Raw genomic sequence first — 17,953 nt, 5'->3', positions numbered from 1 at the left:
CTATTACATTGTTTGTCCTTGAAATGTCTGGTAGGCTGTAAGCTAAATGAATCATATGTTCATATGTATATCCATGTTGCTGAATATGCCATACAGATCTCTGTTAAGAGTTTGTGACAGACACAATTCTTAACTTGCCTTTAAATTGTCATGGTATTAGCGTGGTTTGTTCCATCCATGATGTACAACAGATTATGTGCCCCTTAACAAAGGAATGCAATTTAGGAATCCCTGACTGCTGCTTATCAGACGGGAGCTGTAATATAAACTACAGTATATACAATATAAAATCTGTAGTTCATTATTGATTGGTAAACAAGATAGCTTGTCTACGTGCCCATGAATGTATCTGCTGCCATATAATGGTCATTCTATGTCATTACAGTCAGTCACTCAGTAAATATATCACACGTTTTTATTTAAAAATAAATAAAATAAAATTGTTTATGTGAGTACAGAGTATTAAGTGCAGACATCTTGTTAAGCATGCTGGACACAAAACAACTTAAAGCTGCAGCTGCTGTGAATGCGCTATATAAATAAAGACGAGTTGAGTTGAGTACTGATGAATGATATTGATTGTGTGGTTTTAAACACAAGCAGTGACGTTGATAAATGGTTGCTTAAAATCATGCATGCAACTATGAGCAGCTTATTGCTATTTGTCCTTGCACTTTTGTGCGCACACACTTGACAAACTATTGGAGCCACAACTTTGTGGCTTGACTTTACTTAGTGTGAATATGAGTTTTATTCAACTTTGCAGTCTGAAAAACAGAAATTCTAGAACAATAGTTGCAAGTATTAGTTGATTAAGGTGAGCTGAGGTATATCCGCAAGGCTGGTGTGAAGATGAGGACTGTCCCTAATATCGACACAGTGAGGAAGGCCCACAGGAAAATCCTGTCCAGCACCTGAGCCACAAACTTCCAGTCTTGTACAACCTGTATGAATAGAAAACCCAAATTACAGCCATAATATTAAAGAATTCTGTGCATGTTGCTATGTATTATTCAAGATGATGTCCTGCCCCAATTATTGGCATGACTCCAAAATGATTCCTCAAAGCCGCACACCTCACGGATGAAGTGTTCCTTTCTGATGTGACGACTGATGTAGCGAACAGAATGTGTGGCCTTCTCCAGCATGGCAAGCCAGACTTGATTTTCCTCCTCCTTCCCTCTCTGCCGGCCAGGAGCTCCCTTGCTTCCTATTCCTCTGCGAGGTTTCAGCTCAGGACTGCTCGTCTCGCTATCCGAGTAGTGGTATCTATAAGCAATGCATACGTTGTATGTCATAATTACACCCCATAAAGTGGATGTTTTATTTTGTATTATTATTTATTTATTTTTACCTGTCAGTGTGCCCCCGCATGCACAGCAGCCTGGGCAGTCGCTGAAGGAAGAGGGTCTTCACCCAGGGGGCCATCGGGTGGTAGGTTGCAGAGGAGCGATGGTGGACGTTAATGACAAAAACGGTTACAATAATGGAGAAGGTGACGAAGATCATAATAAAAAGCAAGTATTCTCCAATTAATGGGATCACCTGGGGCAAGGAAAGACAAAAAAAATGTATCAGAGAACATCCTGTGAGTTACATCATCCATAGTCAATATTTAATTACATGTAGGGAAATTACTACATTATATAATAATTGCTTGTATTCCAGTTACAATGCATCAGACACATCCACGTTCAAATTTAGCAGTAATACATGTAATAATAAAGCATATATTTGTGGAGACTGGGATCAAGTTGTATTTTACAATTTCAAAAATGTGCAACATTTCACAAGTTACTTCATGTCAAAGACTAGATAAATATGAAAAGAAAAATGCACTAAACTGTCAATAATGTCTTACAAATGTAATTATGCCATCAAGTGGCAGAAAATGAACTCAAAATAAATCAATATCACACTCATTTATTACAGTACATCTTTTTAATTCTAACTCAATTTGATTAATTATTATGAAATTACTGTATCAATCACTAAAAGAAGCAGCCATATTTCTATTAGTTTAACATTTTTCTATTAGTTTAACAAGAGTTTGAAAACGTATTTAAAAAAATATATATTTTATTGTACATTTAGAACAGATGTAACATTTCTGACCAACCATGAGTTAACTATTGAAGTCATTCGATTAAACATTGAAATATATATATATATATATATATATATATATATATATATATATATATATATATATATATATATACATAATTAGCAATTGGTGTGTCCCGATATTTAGGTACTGGTGGCGGCGCTAGAAATTAAAGAATAGAAAATGTCAATTTTAAGGAAATGTTTTCTATTAGGCTATACAGGTCGCTCTTTAAAATTATCTGTCATTGTTTGTTTTGGGAAATTGTAAGTATAAGTACTAGTGGACTTCGCCTACTGCCTGGCCAGCTAGAATTGGCTCCAACACCCCCTCAACCCTTGTGGGGAATAAACGGTTCAGGAAATGGATGGATGGAAGTACTAGTGGTATCGGTACTTGGCATCAGTATTTGAGGTTTATCAGCATTTTTAAAAAGTTTGTATTCAACGTATTTCACAGATTTTCACTATTAACAGGCTGGCCCGGTCCCTTTCCCCAACAAATACAGGGGGTCAACTCTACTCAGGTTTTAAGGGAGCTGCAAGTGATTGAAGCTTTAAGTAGTATGTAATATGTATCGGTCTGAGTCCTCAGACCTTTTTACCTTTGAGGACGAAGGGATGATTTCCTCTATAACCAGGAGGAAGACAGTGAGTGACACCAACACAGATGTGGAAAGTGACAGTTTCTCTCCTTCATCTGACGGTAAATAGAAGACCAGCACAGTCAGGAAGGAAAGACCGAGGCACGGGATGATGAGGAAGAGGGTGTAGAACAAGGGCAACCTCTTGAGGATGAAGGAGTAAGTTAAAAAAGGGTACCAGTACACCCCGTCCCTCCTGCTTCCCTTCGCTCCTGTTGCATTGAGGATTTCCCACTCGCCATTGTCAAAAAAGTCTTTGCGGTCAACATAATGATCCACCAGAACCAGATCAACCATGTTGCCATCGTACGTCCAGGAGCCAAACTTCATGGGGCAGTTTTGGCGGTCAAAAGGAAAGAAGGTGACATCCATGGTGCAAGCAGACTTGTAGCTGGCAGGCGGGGTCCACGTTATCGTTCCATCCCACCGAACAATGGCTTTAGTCATCAGGGAACCCTCGAAACGACCATCCGCGCTAGTAATTGATGGGAAAGGGATTGGAACGAAATATTTAAGGGTAAAAAATAATAATAAAAAAAGAGAACATTGTGTATAACTCACTTTTCATACAGGACAATGTCTGGCAGCCATAAAGTCTCTGAAGGTACTCGGATGGATGTAAGGCCACCATATTCATCTGGATTCCATTTCAGCTTGACATCGACCCATTCCTTACAAAATGTGTGATAAAAAAGTTAACATTTCCACAACCACAAGATAGGAGGGACTCTGGATCGTGTGTCAGTATCTTGGAACTTAATAGAAATTAATCCATGTTATTTACATCTGGGGGGAATCATTTGTTTTCATGTTGTATTGAAAATGTTGTGAATTGAAAATCTCTTTTGATTTAAAAGATGTGAGTGCATCAGTACACAAACTAAGAAAATCAGTCTTAATATAGCTTGAACCAGAAACAAATAAACAAAAACTTTAAAACGGTTTGATGTTGCTGACAATTAGTTGTTTTTTTTTAATTATCTTAGATAGCTTGGTCTTTGGAGAGCTTTTACATGTTACATAATAAACATAGCAAAAGCTACAAATAAAAACACTTTTTAGATAATCTCTTTGAAAGAAATGCCATATTTACAGTACTGACAAGTTACTTCATATTGTAAAATGATTGTCTACTTTCAACAAGAAACTCATCATCGTGCTTTATCCAATCAAATTGTAATCCCACTGAATCAAATTGTTGCACTTTAAAATAAACCCTCTTTGAATCATATCACACCCCATCGAGATACATATCAAACTTCCTTTTATTGGTGCAATGCACACCTCTAACATTTACGATAGCTCTTACGGGAAAATATTTCTAAGTCCAAAAAGTTGGAGGCAGACAAACATACTCGAACAGATTATGTTCAACCTTTCAGGTTCCACTGTATGTTTTCTTTTCTTTTTTGTTATTCAGAACCATGGACAGCGGTTTTAGAGCAGTTCAGCTGTATGTTCATGATCATTGGCATGCTTGTTTATTGGTTTATTAAAATGGATTCTGAATGCCATTCATAGTTAATCAAAAATATCATGTGACGTCATATAAATGCTACCAATGACTGGCCCATAATGTGATTTTTACACAGTAAACAAGCCTGATTGGCTGCTCAATACATCTTTGTCCTCCGCCCTCTTTATCACCAGCTCTTCCTACACATTGAGTAGTATTTCATCAACAAAATTATGCATTGAAAACACGGCATCCCAAAAGGTATATTATTTCTGTCTCCAAGAAGCATAGATCTTAGTTAGGCTGATCTGTACCTGCCAAAGCCAGACATTTGTAGTCATCAGTTGGTTCTTCTCATCCTGTTGGAACAAAGGGCACAACGTTTGTTTTTCCGTCAGATCAACCACCTGTCTAAAGGAAAAGTAGTGCTTTGGCACCGTATTGTGGCATTTATAGGCAGCTACAGCTGGTGTCAGTTACATGCTTTTTTTTTTTTAACTATTTTATGAACAAAAATACAGTACATTTTCAAATTATTTTATACTCAACAACTTTATTGGGATTTAGCAGTTATTGTTTATCCCAGTACTGTATAATGTAAATGTTTCTAAAATGTGCAGGACTGGGTAGATGTCTTTTTTTTTTTATATAAAATTGAGCATTTTGGAAAATAGCCCTTTAAAGCTGCTCAATGTAGAGATTTGCATCAAATTTTCTTTACAATAGCCTTTTTATTTGACCATTTAGGACTCAAACATCTTCCAATTAGTAAATTAACACCTTACCTGTTCACACTGGGTACTCCTACAAGCCTTTCACCATACGTTTTCAGACTGGACTTAGGTTAGAATTTCCCACTCTCTGTCTGTGGATGTGACATGTGCGCATTGTGCACGTGAAGAAGGGAGTGTGCAGTTTCATTTTTTGGCCACAGGTGGCAGTAGCGATTCAAAATTCAATTTCCTGCATTGAGCAGCTTTAATTACAAACACATTAGTAGTATATACTGTACATACATATTGCTGCTAATGCCTTGTATCACTGCAGGCTATTATTTATGTGTTGCGTCCTCACCACATCCACCAGTTGTGAGATCTTGAGTCCAAAGCGCACAGTAATGGTGTCATTGGCATGCTGCACAGGTCGAACCCACTTCTGATAACCTCGGAACAGATTCCTTAGTAAGGAATCCTCTAACTCGGCCAGTGACACAAACTCATCTTGAGCTGGAAGAAGAGAAAGAAAGCCAAAATTAAATTACAACTCATTGCATACATGGCTGCATTGTTGACCTCAGCCATCATCTTGCATTAACTCTGCACATACATGTACTGTATATAACAAAAGTGCGACTGGTTGGTCATGTAATAGAATACTGACCTTTGAATTATAATTTTTTTGAACATTGTCATTTCTAAATGCACCTAATAAACGTCTAAAAATGAAAAGCAACACAAAAAACAGACACATCTCACTCATGAGCTATTTTTAGAACACACCCACGGGCTACTCATGTGATCCCTGATGGGCTACCTGGTACCAGCACACACCTCTGCTCTACAGCCCTGAGTCAAATCCTGCGAGTACTGCAGCCATGAAGGGACTACAGATCATTTACTTAAACCTCTGGATTGGTCAAGATATTGATTACTTCACTTTTTTACCCCTTCTATGTCATTTTACACATTACACGCAACGCGAAAGACAATCAATCTACAAGAGCCTCACAAGCAAATGAAACGATGTGGTGAGGAAGTGCCAGTGTCAGGCAAACTGAGCCATACTGTCAACTTTGACAGCTGGTCACGGCCGAGCGGAAGAGTCGACTCTCCCAAGGCTGACAAAATGATCATGCTGACATGATCACCTCAGACAGAAGCATTGCCAGGGGAGAAGAGTCGAGTTGCTCGGTGAAGTCAAGCACGAGACGTAACAGTCACTTAAAGAGACGCTCAAGCTGAGCGAGAGACAGCCGGTAAAGGAAGGCTGCTTCTGCTTTAGAAACATCTTGGAGATGTCAGCCCTCTCAAGTCAACAGATAAAAACACATCGTGCACGGTGTTCTCTTAAATACAGATTGACTGTTTTAGGGGTCGACTGGGATGCCGAGACACCCGCAACCCCAAGCGATAATACCAAATACAGATGGATGAATGGAGACTGCTTCATAGTTTTCCACTGACATTTGTTCCGGATTTTTTTTCTTGCACCTTACCAGACACTTTCCATCCAATCCTGTTGAAGACAAGGGTTGCGGATGAGTTGAGTCTATCCTAGCTAACTTTGGCGGGAGGTGTGATACACTAGTACTAGTAATCTAATTAACTGCAAGACACACATAAACACATTTGTATATTATCTCACAAAAGTGAGTACATTTATTCAGATACCACATTGAATAAATTACTTGACACAATGAAAAGTAGTCACTACACAGCTCATATAACATTCTAAATGTATTGTTCCCTCAAAATATCGCCATTAATAGCTAAACTCTTGACAAGAAAAGTGCATACACCCCAAACTGAAGTTCACCATAGATTCACAGGTTGCTGATTGGAGTTTAGGATGCCCCATAAATGTTCACTAAGGTTTCACCTGGTTTCCGCCACCCAAGCTTGACACCATCTGGACCAAATAAGTGAATTTTTTGTGTCATCAGACCACAGGTCTCCAGTAATCCATGTCCTTAGTCTGTTTGTCTTCAGCAAACTGTTTGGGTTCTTTCTTGTGCATCATCTTTAGAGGAGACTAATTTCTACTGACCAATTTGATGTAATAATAATAATAATAATAATAATAATAATAATAATAATTTATCAGCACCTTTCATGTTTCCCAAGGACAGTTTACAGGGGCAGACTAAACTAAACTGAGACAATTAAAAGCAAAAGCAAAAATTAGGGCAGAGACAAATAATTAAAAATAAATGGATACATAAATATATAAATAAATTAATACATGAAAAGGTGTAAAATCAATACAGTAAAAGGAAAGACTGGCAGGAAACTTTAAGTAGAGTAGTCAGTCCGGAGCAGGTGTGGTTTGAGTCTTGATTTGAAGGAGGAGAAAGAGTCACTGTTTCTGAGGTAGGGTGGCAGAGTGTTCCAGAGCTGGGGGGCAGAGCGACTGAAGGCTGCGGGTAATGATGTTGATGTGCTAGTGGAAGGAGAGTGAGCTGTTGAATATGACACCCAGACTCTTTACCTGGGGGGAGGGGGAGACTGTGTAGCCGTCGATGGTCAGGAAGAAACTGTTGACTTTAGAGAGATTGGATTTGGTGCCAAGGAGGGGTACTGTTTTATTGCAATTAAGTTTGAGAAGGTTTGCGGTAAACCAGGTTTAGGGCTGGGGGCGCGGGCCGTGTTGGGGTAGGGGACGCTCCGGGTTCATGGGTTTGCTCTCCGGCCGGTGGCCCCCGCGGGGCCCGGAAGTTGTGCCCTGGCGCTGCCGAGGCCTGGGAGCCCTTGGGGGGGTTGTGCTTGCCCTGTCCTGGCCGGGGTCCATGGCTACCCTCTTTGGTGGAGGTTTTTCATGCATGCCAGATCCGCCACACCAGCATCTACCGAAATTCAAACACAATCTGCTTCTTCCTCTGGTCGCTGAATCGGTGGAGGCTGATGTCTGTGGACCTCACTTTGCTTCATCTATCCTTTCCTTTCGTTAGCCTTTCCTTTGGTCTCTTGAGGTCTCTTTAATTTGTTGGAATTTATATGCTTCTGGGGTTGGTGAAAGATTCTGGTTTGTAACCCTGTGTGTAGTAGGTGGTGTCTGGTCGGTGCTGGATTTCACTTTTCTCTGGAGTTGGGTGGCTGGGTGACTCTGTTCAGGACGGAGAAGAGGGTTCTTGAGTTTCCCTCGTTGGATGAGATGAGGCCGGAGTAATAACAGTTTTTTGTTTGGGAGATATGGTCCTTGTATTGTAGGATGTGTTCATGTCCTTGTGGTTAGTGAGACCGTTTTTTTTTTTGTATAGGTGCTCAAGTTGATGGTTTTTGGTTTTCATGGACCTGAGCTCGGGGGAGGTGGGGGGGGGGGGACCAGGGGGCTGTTGTGGTGAAAGAAACAGATTGGGTTTTCAAAGGGGCAAGGGAATATAGGGTGTTGGTGAGTCAGGTATTGTAGAAAGTAACAAGCTGATCAGGATTTCAAAAAAGAGTCAGGAAACTATCCATTTTGGAGCAGGCTGTATCAATGTTAATGTCCTTGGTATTCCGAAATGAGATGAGACGGGGGGCTTTAATTGCAGAGAGGCAGAGTGATGTATTGAAAGTGAGGAGGAAGTGGTCTGTGACAGGGAGAACATTCGCAGTGGTCTTGGAGGGGGTGAGATCAGAGCAGCAGACTAAGTCCAGTGTGTGACCTTTAGTGTGGGTTGGAAAATCAATGAATTGTTGTATGCCAAAACTGTCCAGGCAGGATGCAACGTCTCTGGTGAGGGGATGATTGGCATTGTCCATGTGTATTTTGAAATCTCCCAACAGAATTAAAGTAGGTGAGAGTGTGGATAAATGGGTGAGTAATGTAGAGAATTCACTGATAAAAAATGCTGTGTGGCTTAGGGGTGCGGTAGACTGTAGCGATTATAGTAGGAGAAGGTCCCGGAAAATTAATAGCAAGGCATGCAAATGTGCTGAATTCGGGAACGCAGGCAGGCAGGACTTTCCAGTTCTCAAAGTGAATTATCACGAGACCTCCTCCACGGCCGTTCCTACGGGGACGGCAAGTGTAAACAAAACTGGGAGGAGTAGATTCGTTTAATGCGGAAAAGTAATTTGGAATTTGCCAGGTTTTAGTTAATAAGAGAAAGTCAAGTTTACGGTCAGTGAGGAGTTCTTGAATGAGGGATCCTTTGTTAGTGAGAGAGCGGATATTGAGCAGACCAAAGTTAACAGAGGAGGTGGCAAGTTTGACAGAAGCATTAGCCGACTTAGCTGGGACGGCTAGCACATGATGGTTCACCGTACGGTCGGAGTTTTCCGGCGAGCGGTGAGAAATGGACCAAGTGGATTTAATTGTGCCAGAGTGGTTGCGCTGAGTGTGTCTGCGAGAACCACAATGGATGTAAGGCTGGCGAGGAGGGTGAGCGATGTCCGGGTGATGCAGCGCCAGCGGCGGAAGTTTCATATTCCAGCGGATCTGAAGTAGGTCTGCAACTGAATATTGGAATAGTCCTGCCACAGGATGATAGCAGAGCAACGAGAAAATCCAGGAGAGTCCGAACCAGGTGAAAAGAAGGTAAGACAGCATAGCGAGGTAGTGACAGGTAAGCATCAGGAGCTGGTGTCTTGACAGCCGGTTTGCAGTAGCTTACGGCGTTAGCCCGTACACTAGTGAACAAAAATACCGTTTAGTTTTTTTCATGACAACAGTATCGTCGAATACACGAGAGAAGCAGCAATAGTTCCCTGGAATGTGATGAGGCAGGGTGGATAGATTTAGCGAAAATACAAAAATAACTTAAAAAACGATACCGGCAAGCAGCAGCAAGATTCATACGTGTGTGTGTGTGTTTTTAAACAGCTCTTGCATTGATATAATTACTGTATACTGTATTGTCTATTTGTCCGTAGTTGTGATTGGTTAACGTAGCTTGTGTTGTTGTTTTGTTGTTTTGACCATTGCGCCTTCACTGTTGCTTTCAAGCAGTTGACAGTGGGATTCACTGGTCACTAGAAGCACTACACAGTAATTGTCCTGAAGTTACACGACAGAGGACGCCACAATAAATCAGCAGTAACCCAAGAGCTCTGCATATTCAGCAGCGTAAGACATTGGTGCTTTATATAGCAGCGCAGCGACAAACAGTCATCAACAGATGAGGAGTGCAGAGAGCTGATAAGCAAAGAGTGAGACGGTTTGACCCACAGTGAATTCCCAGTGGTGTCTGAGAGCGACAAGAAAAGATTGGTATGGAAAGGGAGGTTAACTGCAGTTAGGAGAGTCAGAACAGACAACATAGAAACCCTTTTTCCTCTCTCCCAGATTCCTTCTATGGATTATGAGAAACATGTTTGAGTTTAGTTTATTAAAAGGACAGTGTGCAGTAACATTAAGAAGATGGCTGCACCAGATTTAGCACAATGCTAGTTTCCATCTGTAGTCCCCATAAAATAAGATAACAGAGCAAGATAAAATTACATACAAACAACATACAAAGTGCCAAATGCAGTGTTGTATCATCAAATTACAAGTCTTAAAAAGTTGAGGGTGGTGGGTGTCTGGGGGTTTGGGGGCCGGGGGGCGGCGGGGGCTGGGCTGTGGTGAGTGGCGGGTGTGGGCAAGGGGGAGCGTGGGCCGTGGGCCTACTGTGCCCCGTTCTGCTGCGTTGGGCTGGGGGCGTGGGCCGTGTTGGGGTGAGGGGCGCTCCGGGCTCCTGGGTTTGCTCTCCGGCCGGTGGCCCCTGCGGGGCCCGGGGGTTGTGCCCTGGCGCTGCCGAGGCCTGGGGGGCCCTGGGGGATTGTGCTTGCCCTGTCCTGGCCGGGGTCGACGGCTCCCCTCTTTAGGGGAGGTTTTTCATGCATACCAGATCCACCACACCAGCATCTACCGAAATTCAAACACAATCTGCTTCTTCCTCTGGTCGCTGAATCGGTGGAGGCTGATGTCTGTGGATCTCACTCTGCTTCCTCTCTCCTTCCTTCCTTTCTTTAGTCTTTCCTTTGGTCTCTTGTGGTCTCTCTAATTTGTTGGAATTTATATGCTTCTGGGGTTGGTGAAAGATTTTGGTTTGTAACCCGGTGTGTACTAGGTGATGCTGGATTTCACTTTTCTCCCTTTTTTTTTATCACTCCACTGGTCTTCTGACAACTTCACAACTCCCGGGATTCTTAAGTATTCGGTTTAGGTGAAGGGTATGGGATTTTTAATAGGTTTTAGATGAATTAATGAGCACAAACTCACACGCACACACACACACATACTCACGCCCAAAAGAGAGAGAGAGAGAGAGAGAGAGAGAGAGAAAGAGAGAGAGAGAGAGAGAGAGCAATGATGATGTCATTTTGAATCTGTAAGATTACCAAATTAACAATACTGAGCTCCCTCAAAAAATAAAACATTTATTCAAAATTCAAATTTTTAACTATCAATATATGTATGTCCTCAATGGACAAAAGTAATGTGACATGCAATTGCCTCCATTTTCTAAACTGCTTATTTTATTTATGCACTGAGCCACAGGAATGCTAGAACCAGAAAAAAACTTTCCACAAACTGAAAAAATCAATTCAAATTTTGGTATTAGTGATTAGCGACTAGCAAGTAGCGATTCTTTTAATAGTCAATTAATATGTCCATTATTATTTTCAATTTGGTAATAAATCAGATTAAAAGATAATTTCCATCCTTTATTCAAAAACAGGATATTGTTTCATATTGACAGTGCAGTCAAATGTACAAACATAAATTGCTTATGATTCAGTTCGGTTGGCAATATGTCAAAACATGGGCAAATATGTTGATCATTATTTTACAAAATAGCAGATGTTGCTGATTTTGGTTCAACACAAAAGATAATCCGTCTGTTTTCATGGAGGGCTGCAAAAATCTGACAATAGAGGTTCAAAAATTGGGACAATTTGGACAATTTTTAAGTTAAATAAATGATTATCAATGGATTAATTTGAGAATTGATTAGTTAATTATTAACTAAACATCAATTATGTGTCAATTAATTGATGAATTGTTGGAGTAGATGACTGAGTAGTCAAAATGTGAAGCGCTTTGAGGGCTTTGTAAGGTGGAAAAGTGCTATATAAATGAAGTATCATCTATTATGATGAGGAATTACAATTCACTCAGGACAACTAAGGGTTCAGTCCGACCTGTGACCTATCACTTGAAGGTGTGTGCACAGGTTTGTATCCAAATAGTCTATTATCTCATCCAAAATGATAGGGTGTATTCAAAGCTGTCTCCCTGTATGTTTATTTGTCTGATGATAAATAAATGCTGATTTCAGTCTCTGATGGATGTCACCCCATTGCATCACATCTGTCATCTGAAACACATCTACCTCTGGATGTAGTTACATCTCAACAACTTCAGTTCACAAGCGCAAAAAAAAAAAAATCACATTTGGTTGCCGAAGAGGCTGCGTCCTCCCATCACCTGACTCTATTTGACTATGTGTGTGTGATTTAGGACAGAGGTGAAGGGCAGCATATTGATTGGACTGCAGCGTGAGTTAGCTGAGGGGGAATGTGGTTGATTCTCTGTGGACAAATCATGACACATTAGTGTGTTTTGGTTGTGGGCTACACTACATAATGAGACTAGATAGCACACATGTAGGTTTTGTTCATGTGTGTAAACAGCATCCCCCAAAATAAAACACCTTGGACACTGCCACCATCTGCCGTTATGGAGCCACAGTGGGATGTACCACTGACATGGGAATTGGGAACACTGAGGGGAGCCCTTTTTCATTTAATTAAAGACACAAATGTTCTTGCAAATGATTTTTCATATTGTTGTTTTTGTTTATTATCTTGTAAAGACTGTGATTTGTTTACCCATAACCCACTGACATATCATTTTGCAAAGGTTAACCTCATCAGTTTCAGTGCCCACAATTGCTACATTATGTACAAAAACGTCTTCACGTGCAGGTGATTGTTTGTTCAAAACTCATCCGGAAATGAACATGCGGTAAACTGAGTATAGCCACATAGCCTACTGTATGAGCTTTAATTGGGATTGTCCAAAGGGGAGAGAACATTTTTTCTCTTTACAATTTGGTGTTCTATCCAGACAGTGGAATAGTCTGGATAGTGTGATGGGACTTTGTGTTTTAAGGGGACACACAACTTGCTGACAGTGACCATGTAAATATTAACTGGACCTTATTTCTGGAAACACACTTATCTCTGCCCTTAAAGACTAATGAAGTGTCCCAGTTTTTGAACTACCTGTAATGTAAAGTGACTACAAAGTGACGACATGGGTCAACTCAACTGACACAAATTAACAACACCCCTTCTGTTGTACTGTATAGTAATTTATTATTTCTGAACATATTTTCCTATTAAAAAGTGATCTGTGAGTGTATAATATGTAAACAAGCTATGTCACGTGTTACCTGTCACAAAACAAGATAGTCGGGGAAAACACAAACAGTATGCACAACAACATATTAACTGTATTTAAAACGTGATTTCAATCTCAATGTCAGTAAGGTGGAAGGTAAAACGCAACATTGTGTTAGTGACACATAAGGAGTATGACATTCATATATTGAATGTGAATGTTAATAATTGAATTGGGCAATACTGCCTAGTGTTGACTGCTAAAAAAACAAGGATCATAACATTTCTCATTTGGATCATAACAATTGTTACTTAAAAACAAAAAAACCACACATAACGTGATGAGAAATGCCGAGCTGGAGAGTCACGCTGTCAACCCTACACATGCACACGCTTACCTTGTCCAGCAACCTTGTCAGCGGTCAGGAGCGAGCACAACACAACCAGCACAAACTTCATCGTGCGTTTGACAAAAAACTCGAACTGATAAGTCCTCCAATTTCAAACCATATTTCTGAAGCAAGCAGGGGTATCTATCTGCCTTGACGCTCAGTTTCAATCCACTACGAGAACCGCACGTCCTGGCTGCGATGTTGTGAAGACGCTCCCCGCCGGTTCTGTCACCAAAGCCAGCGTCTCCTTGCGAGGGTGTCGGCAGCTCTCGAAGGAGGAGGCAATGGACGAGGAAGAGGAGGAAGGGGCTGGCCCGTGCATGATGGAGAGAGAGAGAGAGAGGAAGAGACCCTGTCCACTGTGTGTGTCCAGTAGAAAAAAATATAAATGTACACGTCCTCCCTCGGTGAATTAACACGATATGTCACGCCATGACTTTGATTGTTAACCTGTATTTCATACGAATATTCACTGAAATTAATCCGTGTGGGTAAAGATTGTGTGTATATATATATATATATATATATATATATATATATATATATATATATATATATATATATATATATATATATATATATATATATTTATTTATTTATTTATTTATTTTTTTAATACCTTATTTGTTGATTTTACCAGCAGTCTGGCCATTCTGGATCTGTGCATTTATTGATAACATCTCTGGCAACAACTGAATCCGAAGCGCTAACGTTACTGTTAGCTGGCTGCTCTTCAATTGCAGGATTAACATGTCGTCCTCTGTCATCGTCATTCCGAGTCCGGGTTCTTTTGGCACCACACCAATATTTATGGTTTCACTGTTCAACCAATGACTGTGTAAAGAATTTGTTTCAGTTTCAACTTGCTTTAATACTGTATGTTTACATTTACCTTTCATTCTTCTTCACGTCCATTTTGTGCCACACATTCGACTCGTGAGACGGCCTCACGAGGGACAGGCATCTGCCGCATACTAGTGCACACTGGGTAATATAGTATAGTTATAGTAGTATGAGCACCACAAAGCGCAAGAGGAAAATACAACAAGGAAGGTTGCTGTGGGCTCGTATGAAGTTTTTGTACGCCATAAAAAGTCCCGGACCGGTACAGGAGGCTAAAATTGAGAAGTACTGGTACTCATTCACATTATGATATTCTGAGGTTACTAACAGCACGCAATGAGTTTACAAGGAATACATCGTGTGATAAGGAATACTTTTACCAACTTCACTAACCTGTGTTTCTTCCAATGTCTGAATAGAACACAACATTTTCTATTTTTGGCATGCCCAACTAAGATTCCCTCATCACACTTCGTGTGCAGTTTTTAAAAAAAAATTTTTTTATCTTGTTTATAGGCAAAACACTAAAAAACTCAAGTTGGCATCCTGGTCAGGCTATCTCCGTGTTAGCATTTGGTATGCTGTCTATTTTGGTCAGTTGTTCTCACAACATTTAATCAGTTGCTTTCACTGTGTCTCTCTCGTGTTTCATGAAATACACTGCACTATAATAATCATCGGTAAATGACAATGCAAAGTGATGTCCCCCAATAGACTTGGGATCTATCTTCCTACTGTCTATGTGCAGCTTTGGCTCTCGCATCAGGTTCTCTATCTTCTAGTTTGAATAAGCTTTCTCTGAGCCCTTGTGATCTTACCTGACCCAAAATCTTCTCCATCAAAAGGAGTCTACTCCAGTGGCTACTCATCTCATAGCGCTAGCCATTGGCTTAATCGCCTTCATTCTCACCAGAACCACAGTATGGTGCAGCTTCATTCTTTCTCAAACATTAAACCACTTCTGGGAAGCATGGTGGGAATGTATGCATGTCCAACAGCCTGAACAACACACAGCAGCAGGCCCGGATGTCGTTGGCTTAAGCAATCAAATAAGCAGTCAGCTGACTCATAAACATGTCATGTTGAGCTCCAGAGGGAAATGGACTCTTGCTTTCTCCTAATTAAGTTTGAGCTTACAGCAGCTGGAAGAGGAACCTTAAGGCGAATCATTCCACTACGACTTAGACACACACACACAACACGCACACTCACACAACAGTATGTGCCAGTGCTTTCTTAATCAAACAACCTTCTACTATTTAACACCCATTTTGGCAACTTTTCAAACACAAATGCGAATGAAGACAAAGAAAGAAAAAATATTACTTGTCTGTGACTTTTTGAATGACGTATTCCTAAAAAGAGTTTTTGCGGGGCGGTGGCTGGAGCAATGGTGAAAAAAATGGTGTTTCTTTTTGGGAGTCTCTGTTTATCTGATGATAGCTGAGGCGTTGAAATTTCATTAAAAAAAATGTTTGCACACTGATGCATATACAGTATTATGTTTTAACGTAAATTAACAGGCCGACTAAAAGATGTGCCGTTGTTGTACCAATCCACAGAATAAGAATTACTTCAGTTTATACTGATATGTCCAAGACCAAATTAAAAAAATTGTAAATTTGTTTGTTACTCCCTTAGAGATAGGGTGAGACGCTCGGTCATCCGGGAGGGACTACTCCTCCGCCGGTCATTGAGAGAACCAGTTGAGGTGGCTCGGGCATCTGGTTCGGATGCCTCCTGGACGCCTCCCTGGAGAGGTGTTCCGGGCATGTCCCACCGGCGTGGGAGGTCCCGGGGACAACCCAGGACACGCTGAGTAGTTCTTTTTTTTTTTATCTCGAACCTGCCGCTTGCGTTTTTATTTTTGCTTTGATGGTAATAAATTATTTTTGTCGCTCATCAAGGTCCCAACTCCACCATGAAAACTCTTAACTTAATATTCGTTTACAGTTAGAGAAAAAAAAACATGCTTGATTGGGTTGAAAACAGGTAATTTTGTATGTCTATATCGTAATTATTCTTTCGATCTCCTGTGCCACTTACTGTATTTTACTGTATGTCATGTCAGTCAATGGTAGGTCACATATACTAGTCAACCATCCACACTCACATTGGCACTTTTTAGAGTCTTCAATGAACCTGCCATGCTTGTTTTTAGAATGAAAACTCAGATTCAAATACCCGACCTTTAGAACTTTGAGGTGAATACCCACCATGCAGCCAATATCCTAATTGTTCATTTAAATTTAGTATGAATGAATGAATGAATGAATGAATCTGGTGTTGTAAAAAGGGAGAGAAAAAAAACATAAAAGCTTGTTGACTGTCCAAATACCTTTGAACTAAACTGTATTGGGATATTAAAGCCTTTTAGCTCTGGGAAGAAACCAATAATATGAAATTCAAGTACTGTATTCACATACAAATATTTTGGAAATCCCTCCTGAAAGAGCTTAAAGCTGTGGATTTAAACCTTGTGAGAATCTGTCAATTGTTATAACAATGTTGTGTCACATTTGTATTCTTCTTCTTCTTTTTACCAATGCCTTTTATCCTCAGCTTCTCATTTAGCTCTACTTATAAGCCACGGCTGCCGAGATCAAGTTTCTGAAATGTAGTCTTTTCGACTGAACTCTTACATAATGACAGAAAAGTGCAATTTTATATTAGTGTGTTTAATATGTTTCTATAGGTTTTTCCTTATGCAGTTACACAGATATCAGGATGTAATGTAGTTCAGAATCAGAATCTTCTTTATTGGCCAAGTATGTATAAACACAAAATTAATTTGTCTCCAGTAATGAGCCACTCGAGTATTACAGAACAAGCAACAACAAAACAAAACAAAACAAACATTTAGGGCATGCCACATAAATCGATAGAGTTTTTACATAATCTCAGTGTGCCATTGGTGCTGTAGCGAACAATTACAACTGTTCAAGTGATGTGGAGAGTCATCAAGCAAAAATTAGTTAAAGTAAGCGACTAGTAGTACAATAGTTGCAATATGGAATTGCGAGTCAACTGTTTAGTAAATTGGAAGAGGGAAGAAGATATTGGAATTTCTGATGGTGTTGCATAGTTTGATAGCACCTACCTTAGGGAAGGAGGTGGAAGAGGTGGTGACCAGGATGTGGAGGGTCCGAAAGATTTTTCTCGTGTTTCCTGCAGTGTGCAAATCCCCAAAAGTGGGCAAGGGAGTACCCATGATTTTATTTTCCCCCAGCAGTTCTGTCAATTGCAGTGGGATTTTGTCCTTTTTTGTGGCAGCACCAAATCAGACTGTGATGGAGGAGCGAGGACTGATTCAAGGACTGCTGTATAAGAACTGTCTCAACAGTTCCTGAGGCAGGATGTGCGTCCTCAGTGGCCGCTGGAAGTACATCCTTTTTCAGGACAGAGTTGATGTTGGCCTCTCACTTCAGGTCCAGAGAGACAGTAATTCCCAGGAATTTCAAGGTCTCCATAGTTGATGCAGGC

At 40.5% G+C, this 17,953-nt stretch overlaps 1 protein-coding gene across 2 annotated transcripts; it reads right to left on the bottom strand.

Moving 5' to 3' along the window:
• Positions 1 to 397: 397 nt before the first annotated feature.
• On the bottom strand, positions 398 to 13,944 carry chrnb3a (cholinergic receptor nicotinic beta 3 subunit a). Of its 2 annotated transcripts, none has more exons than XM_086082329.1 (8): positions 13,634 to 13,944; positions 5,281 to 5,432; positions 4,521 to 4,565; positions 3,312 to 3,421; positions 2,712 to 3,225; positions 1,355 to 1,545; positions 1,077 to 1,269; positions 398 to 944 (listed from the first exon to the last, which is right to left on the bottom strand). In XM_086082329.1, the coding sequence occupies exons 1-8, from the start codon at positions 13,692 to 13,694 to the stop codon at positions 813 to 815; spliced, it is 1,398 nt and encodes a 465-aa protein (XP_085938455.1). In that variant the 5' UTR covers positions 13,695 to 13,944; the 3' UTR covers positions 398 to 812. The 2 variants fall into 2 exon arrangements, with proteins under 2 accessions (XP_085938455.1, XP_085938456.1); XM_086082330.1 differs by having other exon boundaries at positions 1,355 to 1,410.
• Between the last annotated feature and the right edge of the window lie 4,009 nt (positions 13,945 to 17,953).

The sequence above is a fragment of the Leptonotus elevatus genome, chromosome 8 (assembly GCF_054856555.1).
Source record: "Leptonotus elevatus isolate MCC_2025b chromosome 8, RoL_Lele_1.0, whole genome shotgun sequence".
Taxonomy (NCBI): domain Eukaryota; kingdom Metazoa; phylum Chordata; class Actinopteri; order Syngnathiformes; family Syngnathidae; genus Leptonotus; species Leptonotus elevatus.
The sequence above is the reverse complement of the archived record's forward strand: the minus strand, read 5'-3'. Positions and strand labels throughout refer to the sequence as shown.